The 13,074-nt window shown below is 35.5% G+C and overlaps 1 protein-coding gene across 1 annotated transcript in view; it reads left to right on the plus strand.

Annotated features, from left to right (window-relative positions):
• Positions 1–13,074, plus strand: part of LPL (lipoprotein lipase) — a 122,026-nt gene that overhangs the window by 99,443 nt on the left and 9,509 nt on the right. Inside the window, exons 2-6 of the mRNA XM_049630078.1 lie at positions 4,045–4,214; positions 8,670–8,849; positions 10,352–10,463; positions 11,225–11,458; positions 12,688–12,930. Coding sequence (XP_049486035.1) covers positions 4,045–4,214; positions 8,670–8,849; positions 10,352–10,463; positions 11,225–11,458; positions 12,688–12,930 — 939 coding nt within the window. The remainder of the gene's footprint in view (positions 1–4,044; positions 4,215–8,669; positions 8,850–10,351; positions 10,464–11,224; positions 11,459–12,687; positions 12,931–13,074) is intronic.

Consider the following 13,074-nt stretch of genomic DNA (forward strand, 5'->3'; position numbering starts at 1 on the left):
CTTATCCTATCCATCTGGTAACTGTGAACTGCCTTTAGAATATCTTTTCTGGAGAAGTGTCTATTCATGTCTTTTGCCCATTTCTTCACTGGATTCTTTGTGTTTTGGGTGTTGAGTTTGGTAAGTTCTTTATATTTTGGATACTAACCCTTTATCTGATATGTCATTTGTAAATATCTTCTCTCATTACGTCAGTTGCCTTTTAGTTGTGCTGATTGTTTCCTTCGCTGTGCAGAAGCTTTTTATTTTGATGAGGTCCCAGTAGTTTATTTTTGTTTTTGTTTCCCTTGCCTCTGGAGACGCGTTGAGTTAGAAGTTGCTGTGGCCAAGATCAAAGAGGTTTTTGCCTGCTTTATCCTTGAGGAATTTGAGGCTTTCTGTCTTACATTTAGGTCTTTCATCCATTTTGTGTTTATTTTTGTGTATGGTATAATAAAGTGGTCTCCAGGTTCATTCTTCTGCATGTCGCTGTCCAGTTTTCCCAGCACCACTTGCTGAAGAGACTGTCTTTATTCCATTGGGTATTCTTTCCTGCTTTGTCAAAGATTAATTGGCCATACATTTGTGGGTCCAATTCTTGAGTTTCTATTCTGTTCTATTGATCTGAGTATCTTTTTTTATGCCTGAACCATACTGTCTTGATAATTACACTTTTGTATTACAGCTTGAAGTCTGGGATTGTGATGCCTCCTGCTTTGGCTTTCTCTTTCAAGACTGCTTTGGCTATTTGGGGTATTTTCTGGTTCCATACAAATTTTAGGATTGTTTGTTCTAGCTCTGTGAAGAATGCTGGTGGATGGAACTAAAGCGGATTATGCTAAGTGAAATTAGTCAGTCAGAGAAAGACAAATATCATATGACTTCACTCATATGAGGGCTTTAAGACACAGAACAGATGAACGCAAGGAAAGGGAAGTAAAAATAATATGAAAACAGGGTAGGGGGACAAAACATAGATACTCTTAAATATGGAGAACAAACAGAGGGTTACTCGAGGGGTGTTGGAAGGGGGATGGGCTAAATGGGTAAGGGACATTAAGGAATCTACTCCTGAAATCATTGTTACAGTATAAGCTAATTTGGATGTAAATTAAAAAAAATAAAATTAAAGAAAAAAGAATATCTTTTCTGGGATGCTCAATATTACTTCTTTCCTAGGAACAATAACATACCCTCCATAAATTTACCTTTAAAGCGCTTTCACCTCTCAATCTAATTTCATCTCTGTGAGTTATTATCCATGTTAAGTAAATACCTTGTCTTTGTTTATACACTTAGAATCTTAGCTATTTAAGAATTTAGAAATAAAGATTACATAGTCAAGAAATACATTAACTTGTAACTTGCCTGGTATCCAATCCTACCTTAGTGTTGAATAAGGCCATCTGATGGGAACAAGTCAGAGTGGTTACGTTGCTATGATAAGTTGAATTCAGGATGGAAGCACTTATAAAGGAATATACCTTAGGCAGCCCCCTTCCCACTACCCTAAGGTAGCTTTAATTTCTAAGGGGATCTGATAAAAAAGATCTTTATCCCCTTAGAAAGATAAGTGCAGTCATTAATATCATTTTCATGTATGGAAATCAGTAATTCCCTTAGTAACAATGGAGTCAAATCACTTCATCTGTCAGGCAAGAGCAATTCTAGTGTATACTGGAACAACTAAAAGTAACAGCTGGCCCATATCAATTGTGTGAAAAGATAGGCTTGGAAAGTACATTCATCTTTAGGATGCTGAGACACTCTTACAAACACCAGCAGTGTGAAAATTTCTGTCAGAATGCCAAAGAGAAAGAAAAACTGACTAAACACTAATACCATTTATGATCATGTATAGAACTGACATAGAATTGAAAAGAGCACATAGCATATAGAGTGGTGCAATCTTCCTGTCAAATGCTTCATTATGCTTTCTGTAACTTAAAATAAAAACTAATCTCCTTGAGAAGTGAAATAAAAGTCTCCAAATACAAATTTGTTTGAGAATGTATGAATTTCCTTTTTTTTTTTAAATGTAGAAGTTATGTACTGAACAGGAAATGTTGGTAGTGGAAAATTGGACCTCTCAATGGGCTATGCAGATAATCTGTATAGAATCTATGAATTTAAAGACTTTTTTTCATGGAAATTCACAAAGCTAGCCTTAATAATTTCTGAGAATATCCTTAGTTATTTCAAAACCACCAGCAACTCTAGGGCCATCATGTTGCATAACTCTAGGGGAAAATAGACCAAAGTGAGTGGCATCCTCTGGAGCTATGTAAAGCAGTAGTCTTAAATAACAGTTTAACAAATAGGTGGTGGGTGGGATATGTCTGCCAGGTCACTTGGATGATTTCTACTTCGAAAAGATTGATAATCAAATATGTTAAAATAAGATTATTGCGGAGGGATGAGTTATTTGATGTGGAGAGATGAGACAAGGTGAAACTAATTTAGTTTGAAATTTTCTAAAGTGCTTCCTAACAATTAAAAAAAAACCTTCTTGGGTATTTAGAGCAGAATACCTTCTTGGGTATTTAAAATTTAAAAATCTACATTTTTTTCTACTATCAGGCAAATAATAAGGCCATCAGAATACTACCTGGTTAGGAAGGAAAAGGAAGACCTGCATCTTCAAATAAGATGGAAGGCCAACTGTATTTTTGATGGGTGGTTTTCAAGTGCAATTTTACTATCTATAAATAAAAAAAGCCTTAAATAGCAATAGTTTACCACACTCTCTTATTTGAATAAATTATCTTAGAATGTTCAGGTGCTAGAGATGAAAGAGAGAGAGAGAGAGATCAACTTGTCACCTATAATGAATGACTTAGTAAGTAGCCACAATATTGCTTTAGGAATTTTAGAAAATAATTAAAAAGGAAAAAGTTGACCAGTACTCAGCTAGCTACATGAATACCTGTATATTCATTATACCATATCATTCTTGTTTTTATTTTGGCCTGGCTTTTGCAATGTTATTTGAAATTACAGATTTTCAGCATTTGAATTGTGAAAAGAGTAAATTTAGATTAAGAAATTAGAAGTACCAATTATTTATCATCTGAGTTTTAAGTAGAGGAATCTAAAATCTACAAATTATTACCATTTTATAGTAAATAATTTTTAATTTTTGTCTTGACAAGAAAGTAAATAATTTCCCCTAATATAACTTCCCTTTGATTGTGTTTGTTTTGTATAAGAGTTTGATTTTATTTGCAGCAAAATTTATTTCAAGCATTCACTGTGGTATTAGATGAAGGTTTATCAAAATTTAGAGTTATTGTCAAGAGAGTCAAATGGTAGGCTGAAGTTTATTTCTCTCCTTATTCACTTTGGGATTGACTATGAAGAATCAAAGTGGATTCTTTCCCAAACCTGCTTTGCTGTAGTTTTGTAACGACAAAGCTATAAGCTATGACTTTGTGTAGAAGACAGTAAAGACATAAGAAATAATAGAAAAAATATTTGGGTAAAGTATTAACCAGTTCACACATATGCATTTTTGAACAACCCACTAAATGATTTTTCAAAAATATTTTTAATTGAGGTACCTTGCTATGGGGGTGGGAACAACTTCATATAAAAACTTCCTCAAGCTTCCAAATTTTCTTACTGCTATTATTTTTTAAAGTTATGCTATTGCAAAGGAAACAACCTTTTCTCAAGCCTATTATACAACATTTTGGGAAAAGCTTTATGTTGATATAATCCAATATTGAAAGAGGGTGAAAAATAATATATGAAATAAGTGGAATTTTACAATGCAAGAACCATGAGCCAATGTTCTTTAGGAGAATGAGTTTTGAATTGTAACCAAGATACCTGGATTCTGGTCTCTGTCAACTTCTATTACTAATGGAGAATTAGTCATTCTCTTGCTTAACCGACTGAGCCACCCAGGCACCCCAAGTCATTCTCTCTCAATCTACATTTATTAAAAAAAATAGAAATAAAAATATCATTGGTGGTAGTTGCTTATAAACCTAAAACATACCATAACAACAAATAAAACAAACAACCTTCCAATTAGCCACCTATCCAATTTTTCCTTTTCAGGAATTACAGGAGGAAGAGATTTTATAGATATTGAAAGTAAATTTGCTCTAAGGACCCCTGAAGACATAGCTGAAGATACTTGCCACCTCATTCCTGGAGTGACAGAATCTGTGGCTAACTGCCACTTCAACCACACCAGCAAAACCTTTGTGGTGATCCATGGCTGGACGGTAAGACAGTCTTTTTGGGAAAGAGATTGGGGTAACCCAAGCATCTTGACCCCGTGATGAGTTGTTGGGAACCCCATGATGAGTCTTCATATATCCTGTACTTCTGCTTGCTTTCCTATGGCCTTACTTCATTTTTATTTAAAAAAAAATTTTAATGTTTATTCACTTTTTGAGAGACAGAGCATGAGTGAGGGAGGGGCAGAGGGAGAGGGAGACACAGAATCCAAAGCAGGCTCCAGGCTCTGGGCTGTTAGCACAGAGCCTGGTGCGGGGGTCAAACCCACGGACAGTGAGATTATGACCTGAGCAACCCAAGCGCCCCTCCTATGGCTTTACTTTAAACTTGAGTACAGGCAATTCTGGCTCAGGGTGGGATTGTGGAACCTAAAATCACAGGTTCATGAGTATTTCCCCCCAGATAGTGCCTACCTTCATTTTACCACAGTCCATAGTTGGTGCCCTTGAATCAGCCATTCTTGTGAGTTGGGAAAACAAGGCTTTGCTCACCTACAGAGCAGAATGTACATTTTCAGTTTAGGAAACCAGTACACACCTGCTATGATCCTGATTCATGTAGCACATTGCCAAAACACATGCTTTCCTAAGGGAAACAACCTGTCAGAGGGAGGAGAGGGTTAGAGTGGAGTGAGGAAGTATTGATTCTGGCTCTGGCTTTGCCATTCTCCAGCTCTGTGAAGTGACTGATGCTACTTCTTATCTCTGGGCCTCAGTTGACTGATGTGTAAGACAAAGAGGTTAGACTAGTTGTCCCTCTACTTCCAACATTCTCCAATTGTAAACTTTAGGGAACTTTTTATAGATGACAGAGGGCTAGCCAGGGAAGTGTCACGCAAAATCATTAGAAAAGGTGAAAACTGTGGTTACATTTAAAGAATGTGAATAGGTGATGTGGATTAAGGAGTGCACTTGTGATGAGCACCAGATGTTGTATGGAAATGTTGAATCACTAAATTTTACACATGAAACTAATATTACACTGTATGTTAAGTAACTGGAAATTAAATTAAAGCTTAAAAAAAGAAAACAACAACAACAAAATAAAGAATGTGACTAAAGTAGTACTCTCTAAATATGTGGCAGTCACTTTACATGGTTCAGTTCTTACTTAACTACTTCAGTTGGTTTTTAATATTTTAAAACCCTAGTTAGCAGATTTCATCTTTTATATAAAAAGGAGTTATATAAAATGGGAAGTTAAAGAGAAATTATCTTTCCATTATGTTGGAGCTTGTGAATATAGTAAAGATACTAAATATATCCTAATGAGATGAATTAGAGAAGGATTGATAGACTTCTAGTCTTGACTTATTTTCCTGTGTAACTTAAGTACCATTCTTATTAACAATATAGGATAATTGCTATAACTTTATGGAGATGAAGGCAACTACTAACAGAATTTAGATGGATGTTTATTTTTTAAACATCTATTTACTAAGTTAACATAATAAATTACATATCTTATGATAAAATTATATATTCAAATTATTAACATGGATCTTTTTATATTTAAGAGATTTAATAAGAAAAAGTAATTGTTGGTAGTTTTAGAGATGTTTTGATTGTATATAGAGTTTTAATACCTTTGTAAAAAGTATAATAAGCTTAATAAACATTTTATATGGCACAATAAATTGAATGTCTCAGACCTCACATTCTTATCCCCTGAGAGAACTTGATGCTTTAAGAATTTTTAAAAAGCATAGTTCCTTCTCATGCAAAGATGACATAACTAACCCAGTATCAGTATATAGTGCCAATTTCTATTATGGGTCCTTCTGCCCACTAAACCCACCATATTCTTCATATCATGTGTCCTGACATTTTGAGTGCCTGAGCTCAGAGGCTAGGCCATTGGCTGTGGGACTGACTTTCATCATAAAAAGCTAGCTGGTTGGTCTATTCAGTAACTAATCTAGCCATAGAAAGGCTTCAGTTCACCTGTGAATCTGAGTCAAAGATTTAAAAACTTGTGCTGACTTAAGGAACCTTAGAAAAAAACCCTAGAAAAACTTTTTAGAGTTAAAGAAGGTTTCTTTTACACCCCTTTGTTCAGGGGTACTTACAGCAGTATTTTATGTTGAATTAAAAAAGAAAGGAGTATCTGTTGGGATGAGCACCGAGTGTTGTATGGAAACCAATTTGACACTAAATCTCTTATTAAAAAATAAATAAAATAAAATAAAATAATACAAAAAATAAAGTTCTTCCTATGATTAAAAAAAGAGAAAGGAGTAGATTCATTTTTAGACTGTTAATAAAAGTATCAGTCACTGTAAAAATAAGTTGGGTTTTTTGCTCTTTGATAGATTGCTTAACTTGGAAACATTGATAGTACAGAAAAACTTATAATAGGAGCTTAGAGCAAGCAAGATTTTTCTGCCTTATCTGAGGTAAGCTGTTCAGCAACTCAAGGTCATAAGACTAAGGGAAATGGGGAAATTCTTTAGTTTTGCCACGGAAAATCCAAAAGAATGCTTAGCATGTAGTATGCTTAGGGCACATCCCAGAAAGCTGTTTAGACACAGCTGTCCTGGAGCTTTGCCACCTGCTTAGGTTTCATAGACCAGTGCACTAAGCACAGAATTCTCATTGTGGTAGGAGGCCCTCATGGCAGCTGAAAGGAGGAGTGGTTAATGTTTCATTCTGAAGAACTGATATCATCCTCTCTTGAAAGGCAGTTGAAAAGTGTGGCAAGCCCCCAACCACTAAGAGAGGAGAAGAGAAGACAGGACCAATTCACAGGAATTTGAGGCTAGGTCGGTGTTCTAGCCTGTTTCCTCAAAGACCCAGGCTATGCTTAGACTTAAAGCAGCCTCACCGAAACATGTTCAAAGAAGGTTTATTAAATGAGTTTCTAATGAGCCAACGTCACCTTTGTACCTCTTTTTCTTTTCTTTTTTTTCTTTTTCTCTTTATGCTTGAAATGGCAATAGCTTTAATTATATCACTGCAGGTAGACTGGAAGTCAGAATGGTTGCAAGAAGACATTTATGAGGTGGTGGGTAACTTCAAGATCATCTGAATCCAACTCCTTTGTTTTGTAGGTGTCCTAAAAGGTTAAAACAGTGCCTACATTCATAGAAGTAATTATTGGAAGAGCTGGGACTGGAACCAAGATCTCCTGAGTTTCAGGCTTGCTTTTTCCTACCACAGCAATGAGGTGAAAAGCTGTGCAGTTGTTAGTGTCAGGAGTGAAACAAGAACTCAGGTTTTGATAGTTTTAGTCTAGAGAATAAAGTAAACAAAATGGAAACATAAATCTGAAAGAATCCACCATATAAGATCAAAGTTCCAAATGAAGCCCACTGGTTTGGGAATTCAAGACTCCTATATTTGTTTTTGGAATTATTCTAAGAAGAATATAGGTTTTATAGATCTCCCTTCAAAAGCTGCCTTAAATGTATATTTCAGAACCTTCTTTGTTGAGTACGTATTTGAGTAACTTTTACTATGGCTACAATATGATTTCTATCAGGTCATGGTAGAGGTGGGGAGATTTGGGGATTTGAATCAAGTTACTGCTACATGCAGGTTCATGGAAGGGTGGTGGAGAATTTTATAATTAGCTTTTTTAAAAATGTGTTTTGATTATTTGAAAGTGTGCATCTTTGCAGAAGTGTCTGATGTCCTCTCTGAAAGCATAAATTAAAATTTTACATAAAAAAAGTTAATGTGAGAACTCTATAGTTCTTTTGACTTTGAATTTTGGGGCTTTCTTAAACAAGAGGTAAAGAATTACAGTTGGCAGTCTCCTTATCTCCAAACAGAGCCAATCTAATTTGAGAAATGTGACTATTAATCCTCAATAATTTCCACTCTGAAAATTAAGAATTTGAGAGAATTGTAAAAAAAAAAATCTGAACTGAAACTGATCATTTTCTTATGTATTAACAAACAGATTGATAAATAAATTTACCTTCTGTTAGAATTAGTATGCTTAAAACTTTTTTTCATCAGCACATCAAATGTTGTATGTAAATAAATGACTCTTAAGAAAAAAAGAGTGCATTCACATCCTCCAAACTAATTTTGTTGGGAATAAGTTATTAGCCTAGTTGAAAGTAATTGAATTAAATTTATTATAAAATAGTCTATAGCTCCAGTGCAAAATTTTAGCTTATTCAGATTGATCTTTCATATAAATTACTGGTTTTACAGAATTCATAAACCAAGCTTTTAAAAATTGGTGGTGTAAACCGTAGTCTGCCATTCCTCACCTCAACACCCTTCTTTGGCATACTCAAATTTGCCTCATAAAGTGGAGTCACAAGTCTCTGAACACTGTTTTGCATGGTTTGAGTTTTCTTCCTGAGTTAGTGGACAACCGTTCAGACTTGTTTGTTTTCTTTCCATTCAGCGTAAGTATATTAGGCTGTCATATCTATAACAAGTTGTATGTGGGTATTTTAAGAAAGCTTGCATCATCCTTTTCAGGTGACAGGAATGTATGAGAGTTGGGTGCCAAAACTTGTGGCTGCCCTGTACAAGAGGGAACCAGATTCCAATGTCATTGTGGTGGACTGGCTGTCACGGGCCCAGCAGCATTATCCGGTGTCTGCGGGATACACCAAGCTGGTGGGAAAGGATGTGGCCAAGTTTATCAACTGGATGGCGGTAAGATTGGGGGAAGAAGCCTTACATGCCCAAAACAGATCTCTTGGCCAGAGTGGGACAAATGGCTGGTCTTTGTTCCTTTTCATCTGGGGCAATTCAAATCTTCAGAATAGGCATGGTTATTTTTCAGCCAGAAAGCAGTATTATGATAAGAATGATAAAACTGTAAAGCCAAAGCATAGTCCTGCCCTTCCCTATCGATATTCTCATAGTGAATAGATCTGGTGAGACCAATAAGTGATTGGGCAAAACAGACAAAAGCTTGTTATTTCAGGGCAAAGGGAAGATGTCAGGTTCAGCCAAATCCTTCCTTACCAGTTGACTGGCACATGGAAATGTTATGTTGGCTTTGACCCATTAGAATACCAATCTCTTTCATGAAAGTATTAATAATACCTATTGCTTAGTGTAGATTAAAGATCCAGATTTTTGTTGAGGGTTAGGGGAGTGATGGATTTGAGCCAGGAAGAAACTGGCAAGAAAAGTCTGTAGATATGAGATGGCTAAGGGTCAGGACTTCTGGCTTAGCTGCCACTTTTATTCACTTTTTTCCTGAGGTCATCCTCTGAAAATTATCTTTGAAATGTGTCTTGGCATTGGTTGAAAGGAGGCTAATACTCTGACAGGGCCAAAATATTTAAGCCAGATATGTGGAGGTAAAAAATAAGCTGTGTTTATTGGACTGACTGTTAGAAGATAAAAGTTCTTGGGGTACTTATGTGGTTCAGTCGGTTGAGTGTCCAACTCTTGATTGTAGCTCAGGTCATGGGCCCAGGGTTGTGGGATTGAGCCCCACATTGGGCTCTTGCCCTGAGTGTGGAGCCTGCTAGAGATTCTCTCCCTCTCTCTCTCTCTCCCCCTCTCCCCAACTTGAGCACACTCCCTGTCTCTAAAACTAAAGAAAAAAAGAAAGATTAAAGCTCTTTTCTTGACTCTTTTGCTTATCAGGAAAGTGAACCTGGGAAAATCAGATCACCTGCCTCGACCTCAGGCTTATTATCTATTGAATAAAGAGGATGGACTATATGTGTCTGCGATCCATTCCTGCTATAATATTTTCTGGTTTTAAGACATTTCCTGGCTAACTTAAAGAATAAAGTGATGTAGGGTATTTAGAGTAGGGAATACTGGCTTAAAGTTAAATATATATTTAATGTATGTGTTTATCTACATATAGATACACACACATATACATATATCTACATATAAATATACAGCTATACATACACATGTACATGCATACATATATTTTCAGATAAATGAAAATTCACATTTCCATACATTTCAATATCAGATGTATGGAAAAAGTTTGTAACTTAAATATGTTGTTAAAGAAAGAGAAAATCTCAACTCTAAAGTGTTTCTTTGATCTATACCACAAAATTTAAATAAGTAGAATTAATTTTCAGTATAGCCTGCATTTCCAAAACAATATTTTTCATTTAGCTTTGATCTTTTGTACAGAACTGTAAGAACCCCTTTTTTCTTTTTCTCTTTCAAAGGAGGAATTTCACTATCCTCTGGACAATGTCCATCTCTTGGGATACAGCCTTGGAGCTCATGCTGCTGGCATTGCAGGAAGTCTGACCAATAAGAAGGTCAATAGAATTACTGGTAAGAAAACAGTGCCAGTAGTCTATCACAGAAGAGTCGAGATGCCTGTCATTTGGAAATAGAATAAAAATGTTTGTAAAATATATCTATATGTGTGTGGTGTTCCTCTCTGCTTGCCAAGCCATTTGATTATATTATGGGAGCACTTTTTTTCTGGAGAAGGAGAGAATATGGGCACTAGCTGTCCTAGACATACCACCTACTGTCAGAAGAAAGATAGAGCAGAGTTAAGCACAAAAAGCCCAGTGGTCTCTGGGAAGCTCATTTCCATCCTCTTGGGCTCTGTGCTTTGGTGGTATGTATGTCACATTTCACATCAGTACTGGGATAAATGAAAAAGGACCAACACCAGAGCCTGTTTGGAAAAAAGAAGGCAGTCAACCAGGGCAAAGGTAGTAGATGATTTGGCATGCATAAAGAAAAAGAATGAACTCACCACTCTTTGAAGTCCTTCTCAACAGGTTCAAAAATAATTTACAAAAGGAGATCTAGCTATTCTGAATGAAATTGCTATTTAATAGCAAGTTTCAGAGACTCAAATTCCTTTCAGAAAGAGCTAAGCCTACTTCTATGACTCTCAGTAACTTAATGATCCAATCACTAGGATAAGGAGCTAATAAAAATCTATGTGGCTGCCAGTTACATTCAAATGATAAACAATTGAATGCCAAGGTGACATTAGCATTGTCTAATGCTAATGGAGACTAAAATTAATGGGAATTAAAAAATATGTGAGGTCTTTTTTTTCCCCCCTCATTAAGGACTAGATCCAGCTGGACCTAACTTTGAATATGCAGAAGCTCCAAGTCGCCTTTCTCCTGATGATGCAGATTTTGTAGATGTCTTACACACATTCACCAGAGGGTCACCTGGCCGAAGTATTGGAATCCAGAAACCAGTAGGACATGTTGACATTTATCCTAATGGAGGCACTTTTCAACCAGGATGTAACATTGGGGAAGCTATCCGTGTGATTGCAGAGAGAGGCCTTGGAGGTAAATATGATTTAGAAGTTAATTAAACATAAGTGTTGTTCTTAATTCTTATTGACCCAGTCTTCTACCCATTCCCCACAAGTATGCAATGTGTATGCAAATGTGTATATTAAAGTATACACATTTAGCCAAGATAATTTCTGAAGAAGCTATCATATTCAGCATAATCACCTTTATACCTTAGTACTTCCTTTGATCAGATAGACAAACATTTTTTTCTTTTATGTATTATATTATAGACTACAATACTGAGTGAGTGAGTACTAAGCTTCCAGAGATCAAAGAAAAGAAAGGTGAGATCTATACAAGAAAACTCCATTGCCTTGGATAATAGCAGCATAAAATGACTTCTGGCACATGTTGTTATATTCTGAATATAGTTGTGAAACCATAAGATTTATTTTTAATTGATTGAAAATAAAGGGCATGTTAATTAGTCCAAATTAATTTTGTTAGCCTTTTAGAGAGAAAGTAAAAATAAGAAACAAATCTCCATTCTCTAAAAATAAATATTCCAAAATTTAAAGAAGAAAATATAATTTAATATTGTCTTAATATTTACTTCAATAATCATGTTTGTGTTAAATTTATAATTTGTTTTAAGGGATCTTTGCATCCTTTGTGGGCAATTAAACTTACCTGTAGATATTGACTATAGGTCTTTTGTGCACATGTTATAGGACTTACAGCATAATGCTACTATTTTTAATTGTTATAGAAGCTTATGGTAATAGATACACTTTTATTACATTACTGATTATTTCTGTGATTCATTTAATGCAAAAATCAGTAGTGACACAACCTCCAATTATACATAGTATCTACGTTAAAATACTATTCATTTAATAATTTTGCTTTTTGTGATATTGTTTCTAGGTCCATGTAGAAGTATTTTATGTTTTCAATATAAGAGAAGGAAGTGACAAACTGGGGGAAGTCAACTTCTGCCTTGAATGTCTCTTACTTAGATCCTCATAAACATACAAATATAAGACAGCAGAAAAGTCAAAAGTTCTCTGCAAATTTGCAATTTTAACACTCTTAGAGATAGGTAAGAAACTCCCATCAAGGGTACCTCCTTAAATAGGACTTACATCAAGGAGTCATAGGACTAGATTCTTAGGTAATTTTATTCTGACACCACATTTAACTAGTTTAGACATGTGAGATGAAACACTCATTGTGGACTTTCATGGAGTTAAATTTTCTTTTTGTCTCTTGTTCTCCAGATGTGGACCAGCTAGTGAAGTGTTCCCATGAGCGCTCCATTCATCTCTTTATTGATTCTCTGTTGAATGAAGAAAACCCGAGTAAGGCCTACCGGTGCAATTCAAAGGAAGCCTTTGAGAAAGGGCTTTGTCTGAGTTGTAGAAAAAACCGTTGCAACAATTTGGGTTATGAGATCAATAAGGTCAGAGCCAAAAGAAGCAGCAAAATGTACCTGAAGACTCGGTCTCAGATGCCTTACAAAGGTAGGCTGGAGAATGTTGTAAATGAGGAAAATCAGTTTGATCATATTTTTTTATCACACTCATTGCATCACATGTACCGAGTCTGTCCATTACAACAGAAGTAGTGCAATGATTTTATTAAACCCTGAACCCTCACTGTATTTC

The sequence above is a fragment of the Panthera uncia genome, chromosome B1 (genome assembly GCF_023721935.1).
Source record: "Panthera uncia isolate 11264 chromosome B1, Puncia_PCG_1.0, whole genome shotgun sequence".
NCBI lineage: Eukaryota > Metazoa > Chordata > Mammalia > Carnivora > Felidae > Panthera > Panthera uncia.